This window comes from Eumetopias jubatus, unplaced genomic scaffold, assembly GCF_037043125.1.
Source record: "Eumetopias jubatus isolate StellerSeaLion01/CBP00866 unplaced genomic scaffold, mEumJub1_p1.0 scaffold_16, whole genome shotgun sequence".
Classification (NCBI taxonomy): Eukaryota; Metazoa; Chordata; class Mammalia; order Carnivora; family Otariidae; genus Eumetopias; species Eumetopias jubatus.
Window position 1 is genome coordinate 39,654,586 of NW_028274822.1, and position 18,883 is coordinate 39,673,468.

At 33.5% G+C, this 18,883-nt stretch overlaps 1 protein-coding gene across 1 annotated transcript in view; it reads left to right on the forward strand.

The window, feature by feature from the left end:
* The window catches only part of CCDC178 (coiled-coil domain containing 178), a 410,690-nt gene that overhangs the window by 240,061 nt on the left and 151,746 nt on the right, over window positions 1-18,883 (forward strand). The window contains exon 18 of the mRNA XM_028098190.1: window positions 16,579-16,728. Within this exon, the coding sequence (XP_027953991.1) occupies window positions 16,579-16,728 (150 nt within the window). The remainder of the gene's footprint in view (window positions 1-16,578; window positions 16,729-18,883) is intronic.

Sequence of the window (18,883 nt, forward strand, 5' to 3'; positions counted from 1 at the left end):
ATAAATGCTAAAATTAATTCATGAATTTGAGGGAGTCAGTGGATTGAAAATAAATAAAAAGTTATTGTATTTCCATACAGTAGCCATAAATAACTAGAAAATAAAATCTTAAAATGGATACTATTTATAATTGAATAACTAAACATCAAATGCCCAGGTATGTGTCTACCAAAACATATAGAAGTATTCTCCACAGAAAACTACAAAACATCTCTGACAAAAATCAAAGATATTCTAAACAAATGAAATGATCTACTAAGTTTATGAATTAGAAATTTCACGTTTTAAAGAATGTGAATTCTTTCCAAATTAACTTATATGTGTAATGGAATCAAAATTAAAAACTCAAGCAGAACTTTTGGAAATTAATGCATGAATATTCTGAAATGTGTAAGGACTCCCAAAAGGTCAAGTGTAGTGAAGACATACTTGAAGAAGGACAAAGTTAGGGACTTACACTACCAGGTATCCAGATTTACTATAAGGCTACAGTATAAGAAAGTGTGCTATTGTGCAAAGGTAAGAGAACAATACAATAGAATACAGGTTCCAAAACAGACCCAGAATGTAAACATGGCCTGTTTATTTATAAGAAGATGCCACCAAAATAGTGTAAGACAATGTATTGGAAAATAACTGGCACAGAATCCATAAACGATACATGAGTGATTAGATATCTATACTAAAAAATAATCTTGACCTTCTGTTTCACAACATATATAAAAATCAATTCCACTATATATGTAATTGTGAAAGGTATATAAAGCTTTTAGAGAAAAACATATGAGAACATCTGATTTATTCTGGAATTGCCAGGGATGTTTTAAATAAGATACAAGTACCAACCATGAAGGAAAAAGTTCATAAACTGTACTCTTTTTAAAACTAAGAACTTCCATTGATCAAGACACCATTAAAGAATGAAAAGACAAGCCACAGTTAGAAAAAAACTACTTAGGATACACATATCCAGCAAAATTCTCTCATCCATAATAAATGAGGAACCCCTAACAAAACAGTAAAAACAGGCAGTCTAATTAAGAAAAAATGGCAAACACTTGAAAAATCACTTCGCAAAAGGGGCTATACAAATGGGCAATAAACATATGAAAAGGAGGTCAATATAATAATCATAGAAATGCAAATTAAAACTATCATGACTTGTCTCTAAATACCTATTTAAATAGCTAAAATTTAAAAATATAGATAAGAATGTAGAGTAACAGGAACTCTCAAATATCTCAGATGGGAAGATAAATTGGTATAGCCATTTAAAAAATGTTAACACTATCAGACTGGAGTTGAACATATGTATATATGATTTGACTTCTAGATGTCAAGATTTAGTATATATGTGTCCAAAATATGCTAATATTTTGTACAAAAGGTTAACAACAGCTTTATTCATAATAACTCCCCCACAAAAATTCATTAACAATAGAATGGATAAATTGTAGTTTATTCATACAATGGAATAATATATAGCAATATAATAAAGTGTTGCCTCACAAATAAATTGTGGATGAATTTAACAGAATTGATATTAAGCAAAAGATGCCAGACTCAATAGTATGTATAGTATGTGATTATAATTATATGATGATTGAAAATAAGCAAAACTTGTGTGTTGGGAGTGTGGTTCATTATTAACTGAGAATCAACATGAGGGAAGCTTCTGGGGTGATGGTTACTTTTTCTATATTTTCATCTAGGTGATGGTTATGTAAGGATTTTCATTTATAAAAAAACTATCAATTCTTTTAACTATGTATATATATTGCACCTCAAAAATTTAAAACAAACCAATGGAATTAACATAGATTTTAATGAATAGAAAACACACTTGCCACATTTTAATAAAGGATATCTACCAACTGCAAAAATTTTGCATTTTTTAATAAAACAGAATTGAGGTGAGCATTGAATATATATTCCAGATTTAAGAGAGTACAATAAAATTTCTTTAAACATATTTTGCCATTCAGATGTTTTAGCAATTTTGACAAGCTTATTCTCCTTGTATTATGTATGTAGATACAAAAACCATATAATTATCTTAGAAATCCAGCAATCTGCTTATATTTGTAATAGTTGGTTAGTATTTCCGAAAGTTTAAAAAATCACTCACCCAACAGTTTCTTAGACTATCAAAAGTTATAATGACTGGTGGTGTATAAATCACCATACTTGAATCTTACTTATAGTAGGTGCATCTGATGTGGAAAGAGGGGTCAAGCTGCACCTGGCTGCCACAGGAATGAAGAACAAGAATGTTACTGTGCCCTTACCACACCAACTGACAGCTCAGAAATAATCATGCAGAAACAGACCCAGAACAGCTTTAAGAAGGAAAAAAAAAAAAAAAGAACTTGATTATAGGCAGGGATGTCTTTTTTACTTGCTGTGTTTTGTTTTTAATAATTTATCTCGCACAAATAATGTCTCTAAAAGAAGGGCGCTTTTTTTTTATTATTGTAAGTTGAATTCCTACTAATTTGAGTAGAATTTTTCAAAATGAACATATTTTTCAAAATCACTTGCATGATCAACTATCAGCAGGCAAGTTAAGCATTTAAAAATTACTAACTATGGAGTTTTGTACTTAACAGAATAGGACATTCATAATATACTTAAGTTTATATTTAATCATTATGAAGAAACATGTAACCATCAAATTTTCTTCACTATTTTAATAATAGATCTTTAATATATAATCAATAAATTGTCAAGTGAATGAATAAATGTGTTTCAAAATAGAGATGATAGTTTAATCTATCTGGTATAGTTAACATAAGCAGAAATTTAGTTTGGAGCTCATGGCATGGTGTATATCATGTTAGAATTGATTTTTCAGTGGTTATTGACATGCTATAAGTTACTTCACACACGGACAGAATAAATGTTTTATACAAAACAAATGAATTATTTAATAGTTTTAAAAATTCATTTATTAATGAACTTGTTGCAAAGAAGATTCAATGCTTGATTTTCCATCATTAAACAGTTTCTATGCAGCATATTATTAATTTTTATAAATCTAGTAACTAACACAATACCTGAGTCACCATGGTAGTTTTATGTTGCTGTCCTAATAAATTAGTGTGAACTTAGAAGCTTGAAATAACTATTTTCTCACACCTCTGTATGTCAGAAGTCTTAAGTGAGTCTTATTGGGTTAAAATCAAGTTGTTGGAGGCTCCATAGATGCATCTGTTTCAGATTGTTGGCAGAATTCAGTTTCTTGTAGTTGTGGGAACAAGTCCCTATTTTCTTTCTGGCTATGGGCAGAGGGCCATTCCTACCTTCCAGAGGCTGCTTGCATTCCTTGACTTGTAGCCTCCTTCCATCTTTAAATGCGGAAAAAGAGATGATGGGTTTCAAGTCTTGCTCTCATTTTAAATTTGTCCTGCATCTTCCTTCACATTCTCTGAACTTCAGTCAAGAAAGATTCTCCAATTTTAAGAATTTATGTGATTAGATTGTCTCACCTAGGTAATCCAAAATCATCCCTTCAGCTCCAATTCTGTCCTTAAATCACAGCTGCAAAGTCTCCTTTGCCATGAACAATAACATATTCATAGGTTCCTGAGATGATAGCTCTAATAATTATCCATAAGAACACCCCAAGGACACACTTCTGAGGGGCTGACTTGATCACAGATGCCTGGAAGAATAGATGGCCTTCACAGACTTCAGATAGCTTCCATGAATGTAATTTTATTCAAATTTAAGCTCATGGTTTCTTCATTTGGGGGAGTCCAGATTTCAGCACCTAACGGCATATGAATGAACTGATTTCCACATGAGGGCTATGCTCAGGCTAATGATTGCTGTGAGATCGAAGAAAGGTGAAAACCAGGTGACACTGAATGTTTCCGAAGTAAACATAGCATTTTATGCCAGGAGGCTTGCCCACCCTTCCCTTTCTTCCTTCTTCCCTTCCCTTCTCCTCCCTCCCTCCCAATTTTTCCTGGAAAAATTGAAAGAAAGAAATTTTTACAAGGGAGGAAACTTGGTCTGACATTGGCAAGGATATGGGATAGGAATGGCATTTGGAACATAGGACAAAGAAAGGATGAACCCTATGAAACTGAGTAGCTCTGCCTATCTCATCTGAAGAGAAAGCAGTGTATAAAGTGTTGTTTCAACATAGGGTACTTCTCCATAATTAAGTCATTGAATACATGGAAGATTTATTGTTGCTTTGTTAAAAAATTTGGGGGATAAGTAATTTGAATGCTGCTATTGTATTTTTATTTACTACTTTTGTTTGTTTTTAAAGATTCATTTGTTTATTTGAGAAAGAGAGAGAGCTTGTGTGCGTAAGCAGGGCGGGAGGGAGAAGCAGACTCCCCACAGAGCAGGGAACCTGATGCAGGGCTCAATCCCAAGACCCTGAGATCATGACCTGAGCCAAAGGCAGACGCTTAACCCACTGAGCCACCCAGGCGCCCCTCTTATTTATTACTTTTAAGTTTTCTTTTAAAGTGTTCATATCCATCTGCAACCAAGAAGATCCTCTGTATTTTTTAAAAATCAACTTATAGTTCTTTCTTGTGAAACTGTCTTACTACTTTTTTTTTCATTTTAATCTCCTGAGTTGTGAGAACACAGCTTAGCAAAGTGTCTAAAGGCAGCAAAGCAAGTAGTTTAGATTTCTGTTAGTCTTCCAAGGAAAACCTACAAGTAAACAAGAATACAACACAGAGAGATTATACAGTAAAATGCTTTTGCAAACTAGGATTTAAAGAACTGGAAACCTTATTATTTTTCTCAGTCAAAATGTAAATGGGTAAATTTTCACGTTTTTATGTTGTGAAAATGAATTGTGAAATGTTTCTCTACAGAATGAAAAAAACATGTAAAATGCCATCCAACTATAATAGTCTGAAAAGTTCACTTATTTAAGAACACTTGGCAGGAGTAGATCCTTAATGAAAATAAAAATCATTCATGTTCGGCCCACCCATTTCCTCTGTCCTGTGTCAACAGGGCATGAGTATAATATAGTTTCATTCATCCATTCAATAATGTTTACTGAGATACTACTTTGTACAGGGCAAAAAATTAATAAGGCACAAAAAGTTCATAGAAGTGAGGAAATTTATACAAAGATATTAACTATAATAAATAATAGTGATTGCAGTGACAGAGCTATACATAGTACAGTAGTATAGTACTGACTGGGCTTTAGCCAGTGCCAGTTTTCTAAGAAAAGTTAAAAATGCTAATCTTTACACATTTCAGCATGTATCAATATATATATGTAGTATTTGCTATCAATGAATTAGGAATTACTTCCTATAACATTATAAATGCCAGGTTTATTGCTTTTGTGTCCTGTATCCCTCCTAAAGAGATTGTAGCTTATTCTACATTTTTTCATTCTTTGGCTTTCTTCATATCTTTTAATAGATTAAACGTGTAAAATTACTTATGTGTATCTCTGTATAAGGATATAATTGCATTTGTCCTATACTTACTTAAGCAAACCTATTGGCACTCTTGTGCCTTCCTGCTAGGCTGACATGGCATATTGATACAGAAACATAAACTTTCTCTAACCAACCTTCCAGAAAGACCAGACATTGTCAGTTTCATTCATTTTTCACCACCACTATCCAAATTAATATCTTGCCAGCTTCAAAACAAAGGCAGCCATCAAGTGAATTGTACAATATACATCTCACATGAAGTGTCGTAAAATCTGGAAAAAAAATACATGGGCCGCTCATATCATAAATGTTTTTCGTTCTTTGAGACACTTCTGTTTCTATGCCATAATGTAGAAAGAAGTGACTTGGAAAGAACAATGGGTTCTTTGGAAAGGAAATGATGGGAAGAGAAGATAGTATCTTCAGGAAGCATGATAACAAGGGGAATTTAGTTGAATTGATTCATGCTTGGCAAACATAATGAGGATGAAGCAAAAGGAAGAAAAGAGGAAATAGAAAAAAAGGAATAAGTAAGTTGAAGAAAAACAAAAGGTGAGGAGAGAAAAAGAAGACATAGAGGGAAATAACCATAAATTTGGTAAATAATTATAATGACAGATTTCTTTATGCCTTCATTTGCTCTGACCATGACTAGTTGATATTCAGAATAAATCTTAGGGTTGTAGCCCTGGGGGACCTAATGTTGCAGAGATGAATTTCTAGAGTCGTTTGGTGTTTGACTTATTTTAAGGGTGTTCATTAAAACCCTGGAAAAGTGTGCAAGATCTAGGGACCCATACATTTAATCATTTTAAGAGAGAATGGTGTCATTGCTGACTATATAGAACCTACATATCTCCCCATTTTCATTTATTTTGCCACCCCATAGCTTTAATTCCTAGTTATTGTTTCTTTCCATCTCTCATTGGTACTTTTCCTCATGTGCTGAATTATGCCATATTTATCATTTTGTTTCTGTCTTGTGTACTCAATACTATATTTTAAAGATCATCCTGTGTTACTATAATATATAGCTAGTGCATTTCTTCTAATCACTTTATAGTCTTTCATGGTAGGTGACCACCACATTTTACTTAGCCATTCTGCAAATGAATGGACATCTATGTCACCTGCAAAATTAAACTTTAACTTAGCAACATAAAGTTAATTATGGACCCCCAAATCAGAAATCACAGTAGAAAAATGAATAGACCTCTAGCTTCCTATAAAGCAGGACCTACATGAACCACATTTAATTGAAGAAGGTGTGGGGAAGATACATTCAGACATTATTTATGGTATCTTAACAACTCTGACAACTCTCTGCAAAGTTATTGTGTCCATTTTGAGAGCACTTAAAAAGCTCACAGGCATCTCATTATTTTAAAGGACTTAGAGACATTTTTGAATTATTAATAGGCTATGTCTCCTTAGTATATGCCTTTGCCTGAAAAACAAAATGCTTTTCAGCAGTCTTTCTCTTTGTGCGGGTATGTGTAGAACCAAAATCAATCTTGAATGAGGGATCTAATTTGGAACTTTGTTTTGCATGATACTAATGTACTAATTAAGGGTCTAGAGCAAAGGTCAGCAAACTTTTTGTATAAAGGAAAGGGTAGTGGATATTTTAGGCTTTGTGGTCCACTCAGTTCTGTTGCAATTACTCAACTCTGCCACCACAGAGTAAAAACAATCGTAGACAATATGTGAATGAATGAGGTGATAGTGCCCCACTAACGTTTATTTACAAGAATACACAGTGGGCTAGATTTGGCTGGAAAGGCATAACTTGATGAAACCTGTTCTAGAAAGTGATTTCTTTTTCCATATTGGGATTAAATTATTTTGGGGACTAGATGGGTCTCAAGATGAGTATTTATAGAAAATTGCCTTAGCTATTTTTAATCCTATTTCTACTTGAGATCCATCACAAAGGTTTAGACAGTGCCCCAATATGAATAACAACATCAGGTGATTAGAGATGCTTATGATCTTTTATTTATCAGTAAGGGGAATATCTAATTGAGAGGAGCAAAAGAGAAAGAGCATCAGTAATAATTCTATCCGTAAGGATATTTTACTAGACTGCAAATAATTTACTGTACTTTTCATATTTGGCACCTCTGAAATTGCTCCTAATGTTTTCTGACCCCACATTCCTAAGGAAAGGACACTGAAGCATTTTTAATATATATATTTAAATATAAATTGTATAAATTAAATATATATATTTAATTCCAAAAAACCCTTTTCTCTGTGAGCATCCAGTTTATTTTGAAAGACTGATGTAATTCTATAAAGTATTCAAAAATTAGAGCATTCACACATATCAATCTAGAATCTTAAAGGTCCTGTAATTCACATTCAAAAGTAGGAAGTGGTGTAGTCCCAGAAAGGGTATAAGGCTGAAATCAGATTGTATTCTAGCCTTAATGCTGTTCTCTTCCTGTGTGATCTTAGATAAGAAATTGATTTCCCTGGCCTCCATTTCCTCATTGACAAGTAAGGATTTTTGAAAAGTTTCTGTCCCTTACAATCTTGTAATAAATTAATACTCTCTGTCTGGAGTATGAAAACGGCTGTAGCTGTGAAGAAGGACTTTAATTTTCTATTTCATCTGCATCTCTATTATTTGTGTGTAATATAATCATGCAATATTTTATAATGGATTTTATAAAGATTTTATAAGTGGATTTTAAAAAATATATAAATTCTGATATAACATGGATGTGGCAGTAAGATTGGCATTAAACATAAACATTTTCAAAATTAAACATTTGCTACAAATAAAAGGTGAGTTCAGATTACTTGACTATAGCAATAGGAAGTTCTAAAATATTATATATTTTAATTTTTCAATGAATTTACTTAATTTATGCCTAATGTATGTATGTACTTGAACCTCTTAGATCAGTCTCACATTTGTAATAAAGTTTCTAGGTACTGCTCTTACAGTTTCTGCATTTATGTAGTGCATTTTTACTTTATGATAAAGTTAGTTGATAATTCCTTAACTCTTTTTGCTGATGACCTTTTAAAGCTGCATAATTAGAATAAGTTGTGGTTATTGTATTGGAATCTCTATCCCATGGGCAAACAAGGCAGCACATTAATTCTCTGCATCACCCACTCCATGTGCAGTGCCATCAGCACAAAGATATTATTCTTTGTAATTACATAAAGAAAGGGTCTATTTAGTGTTAACTGACCTTTCTGTGACTGATCAGCCTTTTCCACCAGTGAAGTAGAAATGTATATCATTAAAATGTGAGTAAATAGGAAACCTTTCTAAATCTTAAACTATTCAAATCGAGAGGTGCATATGAAGAGGAAATTGCTCAGTCTTTCACATGATATGGTGAAAAGAGTAGCAGACTTTAAATATATATTTTAAAATATTGACAAATTGAAATATAATTAAATTAGAAAAATGCATAGAAATATTTAACAAGGAAGTAATATGCAAATATTAATTAGAGGACACATTATTTAACTCAAGGTTAAATTTTAAAGTTTACTTAATAAGTAGCAAATTTATAAGAATTATTATTACTGTGGTTTATCACTTACAGAGGACATACATGTAATGTAATTGTATAAATCATGTATTTTACCTTGAAAAAATTCACTGGGGTATATAGATTATGTGACACCAATTTTTACTCTCTTTTCTTATTACATAATTTGTTTCTCTGATCAGTTATATTGGATACTTTGAAGGACATGCATTATATTGAAGAAAACTGGTCAGACAGAAATTCGATAGCTAACATAAGTGGCATTTGTAAAGGATTTCTTAAAGCCATTGAGTAGTTTATAGGAGAAATGCTACAGTCAACATGGATGAAAATATTCCCTTTTTAACATACACCGACATTGATCATGTGATTTTAAATATTTAACAAGTATCTGTGTTTCTAGGACAGATTTTCCCTGCTGATAACACAGGCAGGACCCCGTATATAAAATATATTCAGAATCTGTTTTAAAAAAAAATGACTCTTCCTTGGAACTTTGCTCATCACTTTCGCTGGAACTGATATCTCATGGAACTGCTATCATTATTTGGATATGTCTTTTATCCTTCTTCATGTATGATGTATTCTGATGTAGTTAGCTTTGTGAGTGCCTCAATTCCCTTAACTGATTGCAAGCTTCTTCAGCCCCGAAATTATGTATTTTTTCATGCTAATATCAGTAATTCCCAGTCAAATATGTACAGTGAACAGCATCTAAAAATTATAAGGAACAAGCAGGGTTAATACAGAGTATTAATACTCAGTGGATACTTCTGAATTCTTTAAGAGGCAATGTCATAGTATCCATTGGTAAACTTTATGAGTAAATTGACAGCAGCTACATTTGTAACCCCATCAGGGAGCTAAGATAAAGAGTCCTGTATGTTTTCATATATGTATGTAGTCATGTGTATGGGTGCTAGAGTGGGGTAACTAAAAAAGTATTCCCCTGAACAAGGGCAGAGACAGATGCTATTTGACCTCTCATAGTGTCCCCAAGAGTGCTTTGTGTATACCAGTTGCTCAGTAAGCATTTTGAATAAATTAGTGAATAGAGAGCATTTTGTCAAACATGATAATATATAGAGTCTGAGGCATGTAACAACCTTGATGAAGAGGACTGATTTGTTCATTTAAAAATCAAGAATGTTCAAGGCTAATTATCAGAGAACTCGTGTTGGACAAGAGACTGGTTTCCATGGCAGCACAGACAAGGAAGTGGGCCCTGGGAGAGTTAGAACAGTTATTTGCTCCTTTGAGGCTTCAGGGTATTGACACATATCATTCTTACAGACTTGCTTCTTGGAAACACTGGGGAGAACTCTCATTTTCTGTAGTAATTGGTGTATAGATTTTAAGGGAACAGTAATACAATAATGCCTCAATGCACATAGTAGGTGATGCACCTAATAATGTATATGCTTTCTCCATGTCTGTTATATTGTTAGAGAATTGGCATGTATTTGAAGCATTTGTGTTCACCACACTAATTCCCATGAATCAAAGGGAATGCTTTTGAAGTGACAGTGTTCACAAAGAGACTTCAAGCCTCTAGGTTTCCTTTATTCTAGTCAATCCTCTGCACATTCCATGAATCAGTCTCAGTACTGTTGCCTACTTTAATAATATCAAAGCATCACTGCTTGCAAACTACTAATCCAATGCCCTAAACTGGCAGAGATGTGCCAAAGGCATATGTGGGGTTTTAATAGTATGATATCAATGGTTTAATGCATGAGCATATGTACAAGATCATGTGCTACTGAAACACTGGTGCTTGGAATGGAGCATTATTTACGATGCTTTGCATCAGTGGGATACTAAATATATGGCTACTTTTCATTGTTTCCCTAGTAATATTTTAAAGCCTAGAGATAACAGAACATTTAACACAATCCATGAAAGCCTAATTCACAAGTCATAGGTAACAACAATCTAATAGTCCTAAAGGGGCCATAAAAACATTCCTCTTGACTGACTCACCCAACTTTGTTCAAATATATATTGACCCATGTAGCAGGAGAGTTCTGATCCCTGCCAAATAAAAGACTGTTCTTAGATTCAAATCGCTGATTATTTTTTCTATGAGGCCTTTTCTCACCCACTCCCCCATCTAGTAGAGCCAATTCCACCTGGTAGAATTGATTACAGATGCTTCAAGAAATACCTCAAATAGACTTGTTTATTATTCTGCCTCCTCCCACTCTAGCCTCTAATCCCTGGTGAAAAGGGTCATATTCTACTTATTAATCCTTGGGGTAGCCATGGAGCAGGACCCAGAGAATAAACTTACTAAGGGTTTGCTAAACAAATGATTGAATGAACAAAAGGTGAATATGAGGATACTCTGGAGTAAATTGATCAGTGAATACCACAATACAATTTTTGTTTTCTGGGAGTTCTGGCAGGAAGTCAATCCTTTGCAACCATGAGACTCCAGAGAGTGTGGTGCAATCTGTGTAAGAACATGGACATATGTGGCACTAACAGCCAGCAAAACCCCAGTGGGATGCATAAAGAGCAAGGAGCTGTCTGCAATAAACTATTAATAACCAAGAACCAGGCGATGACAGATCATCAGAAAAGATCACCTGAGGCAGCCACACATAATCGTATCAAGATGGGACACTTAGAATTAGAACTGGGTCAAAGATGACAACTCTTTTACAATATGTAATTATAGCCCCTCTGCCTGGCAAACTGGATCCAAATGCCTGCATTAAGAGTAACTGAGGGTATAGATGACACATTACCATAAATGTAGGTATGGACACTAGGACTATTTTAATAACATTAAAGTCTTTGTAAATAGCTATGTAGGTCTTCTACATATATATGTACAGTGCAAATACTTTAATCATAAACATCTCTCCAGAATATTTGGATCAAGTTTCTTTTTTGTAATCTCCTTTGCCATTAATCCATCTTAAATAAAAAAAAAAAAGTTCAAGTGTGTTTAGACTTTCTCTAGGATAAGTATATCTGGCTGAACTTCCATCAGAGTCAACAGGTAACATTATCACATCAACCATAGTCCAGAATTGTGCAGGCCTCAGCTGTAAAAGTCTATGCACTTGGGCACTCGGTCTTGTCAGTGAATACATCAGTCCTAATCAAATCATGGAATATGGAATCGTGTAGGTAAAACAAGCAAACAAACAAAAACAAAAGCAAAGCAAAGCAAACAAACAAAAAAACCAAGAGCCTGGTTATATATAACCAACATACCCATACTGACTTACAATAAAAAGTGGTTTCCAAGTGGACCAAGTTCTAGTCTCCTTCAGCAGCTCATTTTATTTATGTCAACAAGCTGTGTGTTAGCCAGATTATAAAAAGAGAGTTGCTTGGTGGAAGTAGGCTCAGAACAAGGTAATTCTGTTATTTGATTGTTTAATATCATTAGGTTTTATAAAGACAGTGCTGCATAGTGTTGAGTGCTGGCTCATGTTTACAAAAGAACTATATTGGATGATAAAAAGTATGGGATCTAGAGCCAATCTTCCTGGATGCAAAGCCCAAGTCTCCACTTAATATGTGTGTAATCTTGCACAAGATGTCAGGGTGTTTCAGTTGCCAGGGTTGCATAATAGATACCCCCAAACTTTATGGCTCATGATTTATGTGCCAGAAATTTGAACAGGATACAGTGGAGCCTGCTTGTCTCTTGTCTCACGCTTTCTGAACCATCAGGTGGATGACTTAGAAACTAGGGATTGGAATCATCTTCAAATGACTCATTTATTCCTGGAAGATGCTCACTGTTCTCTTGACACCTGAGCTACGGTTGTTTACTGGACCACCTACACATAACTTCTTGTGGCCTAGATTCCTTACAATATGGTACCTGGTTCTAAGGATGAATGTCCCCAAAGAGAGGGTCAACCAGAAGCTATGCGTTTTTGTTTGTTTGTTTTAAATAAACTGGCTTCTTTAAAACCGGCTTTTCTAATAAACTAGCCTGGAAAGTCAGATAGTATCCTTTCCACCATACTCTTTTGGCTGGTGAAACCACAAGTCTACCCAGGTACAAGGGAAAGAGAAATATACTATGCTTCTTGATAGGAAGTAACAAGATTCTGGAACAACATGTGGAATGAAAGTATTTCTGTTGCCTTCTTTTGGAAAATACATTTTGCCTTAATTGACTTTTCTTGCCTTTGTTTCCCTATCTGTAAAATGAGGATAATAATGTAACAACTGAGATGATTGCTATTGTCTCACTTCTTTCCATTGTGTGTGGAATTCATAAGTCCACATTCAAGTTCAGCCCTATTTCTAAGTTCTTGTCTCTATGTCACATCTATTTATGAAACATAAATAGATGAGCTACTGTTTTGTCCAAAAAGAACCCAGTTCTCTAATTATAATTCCCTATTCTTTATTTGCCCAGTGTGAGAGGGAAAGAGAAGGGAAAGAGTGAGAAAAATAAACTGAAAATGAAGAAAATGGAGGAAAAGTCCAAGATGAAATCCATTTAAATCTTATTTAAAAAATAAGAAAGGTCAAATAAAGAAGAAAATGGAGAACCTACCATTTGTATATCTCAGGGTCTCAATCTGCCTTCAATTTTCAAACATTTTTGGTGACAGGAGAAGCCAGTTCTTTCTTTAGGTATGGTTTCTCAATACTTTGGGTATCATGGGCTAATTAGGTAACCGCAGAAAAATGCTATGTATAGTTTCAAGGGGTTCACATACCTTGTGAAAGTCAGCGATGCACCCAGAAAAAAACTCTTGCTAAGGCTGGACAATGTGGTATATCCTTAGAATAATGTTCAGTGCAAAAACATATTGTGTGAGTGCTCTTTATATACTTCTTTCAGATCTTTACCTCTCAAGTAGTATAATACCAAGTAATATAAATTCTACATTCTAATTATATGTTTGTGTGATTTTTAATATAAATCTTTCCCACAAGACCATCAATTTTGGAGATCCACCATTATATCCTAGAGCTTGGCATATAGTAGTTATTAAATTCAAAGTTTTGAATAAGTAATTAATGAAAATGAATGAATGAATGAATGAAATAACACTGTAAACTCAGAGCACAATTATTTTAACCCTCAGAGATCGCAATTAGATTTTTCTTTAGTGGTTTTAGGAACAAAATTTCTTTCAAGTTCACATTTAGCCAAGACCTTAAGTAGAAAGATTCTACTGATAAGATTCAGCTGGATTTGAATTTAAAAGCGTGAAAAGTCATCTTATTTCTCTTATTAGTTTCTTCTTTCTTCTCACCCTTTTATTTCTGACCCCAACTTTTGTGCCCTTGTTAAATATCTTCTACTGTTAATCTTTCATAAGCTCTTCAACCCCAGTAGTGGTAACATTATTCCCAGGGACATATTTCCACCAGTATCATTCCCTCTTTGTTTCATTCACATGTAATAATATTATTGGTTAAAATTAAACAAGTCAAAGTTGTAAGGTTGAACCACAGTTAAGCATAAAACATTTTCAAAGAGTGTCAGTAGAATACCATTATTTAATATTTTTATAAACCTAAAACTTCATTGCATATCTGAAGGTCACTGACTTTCAGGAATAGGTAGTGAAGTGGCAAATTCTTCTATAAATTCATTATTGAGAAATGATAATGTGAAATGTAAAAAATCATGACTGATGTAACAATGTTTTGAAGATTCATTGACATAACTGCACAGTTTGATTTATTGGTATCTAATTATGGCATATAAAGCAGTAAGAACTGGTGTCATACAGAAATTGAAGGTATGGGCACCTGGGTGGCTCAGATGGTTGGGCGTCTGCCTTCGGCTCAGGTCATGATCCCGGGGTCCTGGGATCGAGTCCCGCATCGGGCTCCCTGCTAGGCGGGGAGCCTGCTTCTCCCTCTGCCTTCTGCCTCTCTCTCTCTCTCTCATGAATAAATAAGTAAAAAACATTAAAAAAAAGAAATTGAAGGTATATGTATTTGGAAATAAAACTGCATTTTACACAGTGAGCAAACCATAAAGTACCAAATATATCCTCGCTAAAGTTCCATTAAATAGTCTTGATGTAAATCCCACAAGTTTTCTACCACTTCTGTCAAATGCAATGTTTATAGTAACCATCTAGGGCTTGAAAGAAATGTAATTGAGAAGTAGAATACCTCAGGTATCAGGGTTGTGCTTATGTTAAATCAAACAAACAAAAAAACTCAAAATGATTCCTCCTCCTACCTTCAGTAGAACATTTATCAAAGATCCAATTGAATCACTTGAGGCTTGGATTTTAATAAGTGTTAAGATATCAAAAAGAACTGTAACCATTTTTTTTCAGAAGTATCCCCACCATAGTAAAATACTCATACGAAAAGATAATTCTATGTGATTTTAGGTAAGTTTATTAGATAAAAGTTTCTAAAGTTTGAAATTACTGTGCCAGAATTAGGACAAGGACATTTAAAATTGTTCTCAGTTCATCATTTTGGCTTTTTGAAAAACAGCTATAACATAATATTCATATGATCAATATGGATACCAGGCTTTCATGAGAAATATGTTTATTGACCTTAATAAATCTTCCAGTGTGTAAATACAGAAATATTTGTACAGGCAATTTTCTGCTGAATTGCATTCGACTATGCACATCCTCATACTGCAGTATATTTTTAAACAACTTATACTAAAGGTTTGATGTGAGGGCAGTTTTCGCAAGGAAACATTTTTAATTGCTTCACAATGGTTATTTTTATATCTAGTTATTTAATCATCATTATTATGATTAATCTACATTTATGTGTTTTGTAAACTTTTTGCTACTATAAATAAAGTTTTAGTGAATAAAGCTTTTTGCTTGGAATAAATTTCCATAAAATGAACTACTAGATTAACAGGTTTGAAAATATTTAAGGCTGTTGATAAATTCTATATTTTTTGAAGCACCAGAGAAAACTGTATGTGCTACAAACATTTAAAAGAATCAACAACTAGACTGAATTCACACATCTAATTATATTTGCCAATTGGTAGCCCCTAATTTGCCAATTGGTAATATTACAAAAGTTATATTCTAAGGGGTTTGTATTAGATTTAATATATGTTTATTTAGTCATGAGGGGGTGTTATAAAGTTCTCAACTGCTCACGGATTTAAACTTTAATATAGCTAAAGTATAGCAGAATCGAATAATGCCTCTCTCATGGTACTTCTAAATGTTGAGTTCCTTGTCTTTATCTTTTACCCTTTAATTTTCTGTGGTCACCACTCTGAACCTCTTGAAAACAGCATTCTAAGCTTCCTAGTGTCTTCTACCTATTTGAGCGTTGGGGTTTGGGGAAAGGAAAAGGGGGTAGTAAACTGGAAGAAGGCTCCTAGGAAGCTGAGTGGAGCATGTCAGGACTGAGTACTTCCCAAGGCATTGTGGAAGGAAGTCTGGGAAAGAGGGAGAACAAAAATCAGAGATACTCTGGTAAATCACTGTTCAAAAAAGAAAGAAAAGAAATAAGTGAATCAAGAAAGAAAATTATTAAATCCAAGGAGGATATTGGTGTCAGAGGAAGCACCTTTTGACTTTGTTTTTTTCTATAATATGTAATATAATATTTGTAGATAATTCAAGTGATGTTGAAAAATTCAAGAAAATTAAAATGACTTTAAATGTATATTTATCTTCTAGAAAATACAAGATGATTCTCTAGAAGAAAATCTACGTTTAGCTCAAGAATATCAAAAATTACAGACTATTTTCTTAACAGAAAAGGACAATTATTTCAATCTATATGATAGACAGTTATCCCTTGATGCTTCAATTCGAGATAAGAAGCAGGTAGGTTTTCTTATTTTTTTTTTAAATAATGATTTACTTGACATATTTACTACAAAAAGTAACAAGTGGTCAGTCATGGGCTGTCCAATCTCATGGTGCTCCTTTATATGCCACCAAATGGCATGTTTTCTTCTTGTGGAGTTTTGTTTTATGTTTTTATCAACTTTGAAACTCAATTTTGAATAGATATGTGAGAAATGAAGAAACTTAGTGTCTAATCCACCATTTTATACTAATTTGCTTTATTATGACCTGGAATACCAAATTTTTAGAGTTTATAGATTTAGATATATTATCATAGACTTTGAATTTAATTTTTATCTATAGGTAGCTTTTCATGATAGGCCTCAAAATCTTCTTCATGTTTTATGGGCTCCAAATGTTGGTTTCTATTTTCTTAACAAATATGAGTCTTAATTAGAAACTCGGTTGACCCTCTGTAGTTACTGGAAATCAGTAGAAATTCTCATATATATTATAAAATCTTCTGTAATAATAAAAATAGAAAAGTAAAACACATAGTCTATCAGAAATGAAAAAGGAAAGCAAAAGCTCCATCACTAGTGTTAAGATATAGCTACTTCCTCTGTATTCTTCCCCAGATACTCATTTGGCAAGAAAAATCATTTCCCTTTGAATTTTTGTTTATCCCCAAAATCTAAATTTCAAAATATAGAGGCATGAATATTTTTTAACAATCTACCTAGTCCTAAGAACCAGTAGACTGCTAATTAACCTTTTTTCCTATTGTCACCCATACTACTGTACCATAAATTAGTAGTTTAAAATTCCAGTACTGTACTTATCCCTCCTTATTGTGGAATATTGGGGTGATAGAAGGCCGGGACTTGAGTGCAATCTCTACCACTTACTAGCTCAGTGATCTTGGCAAATTATTTATCCTTTCTGAACTTAGTTTTCTCATCGTAAAATAAGATATACCTCAGAGGAAAACTGATAAGAAATAAAAAGGAGACATCCCCATAGTTATTTTGAAAATAAAAGGATACTATGCAACTCTAACTATTACATTGATCTGGTGTGCTGCTTATAAACTCCCTTATGTTTCCCATCCATCTACTCTCGTGTGAGTTAAAGTTTCTGAATACATTGAAAGAAAGAGTGTGTATTTTTCTTTTAAAATTAGAAGCAAGATGAAGGTAGATTAAGAAACAGATGTGTTTGGGAAAGAATTGATAATATATCTATACACCAAAATCTTAGTGTCCTCAAACCACATGTAAGATTCAAAGAAAGGACATCAATGGAACATTTGTCCAATCACTTCATGCATTTGACATTGTTATTGAGGTTAAACATGTTCCATTTGTTCCTGATAATTGAGGAGGAGAAAAAAATCAATGGCTATACTGTATTTCCTTTTCTAACCGGGAGGGAAACAAAAATAAATTTTATGTATACTTGTTATCAGTTTATATAGAATCCTTTGGTGGCAAATGATAAATAGATACCTGCATAAATAGTGCAGAACTTATGCCTTTAAGAGAGATCCATAACACCGTATTGGATATAGTAAGAATAAAATTGTCTTGATGTTGGAATTAGAGGAAATCATGATTCGGGATTCAAGGAGTGAGACCCTGGTATGAACAGACAGTGAGGTATGCTAGGAAATTGGGTTTATATTTGTGATGATCCCTCAAACGAATCACTTTTAGCACACCTGTTTCAGGGAAACTTTCAAAGATTTATTTGTACTTCCAATCATTTTTCATTTCCATCCTTCAGCGATGGAGGTCATTAAGTGCAGGCTGCCCTTGTCAGTGTCATGTAGGATCAATTTGCTGCAATGGACAGAGAGGCCTTATTGATGCTGTTAAATCTGTCAGTGAGAAATCGTATGTCATTAGCGTCTAATGCACTGCTGATAGGATGGAATTTGGCCATCAAAATGGAAAAAAAACCTTTAATATTTTAGTCCATTTCTTTGATATTGCAGCATTTCCCATATTATATATACGTATGTTTTAGTCCTTTGACCAGTTTAGTTTTGGGTACACAAAAGCACTGTTTAACCACTGATTCCCTTGTTTAATTTCCTTGTCGTATAAAGTGGATCTCACTTTAAGGAATTTTGTGTATTATTTCCTGTTTCCTGTTTTATAATGACTTCATTGCTTCTAAGCATAGAGTC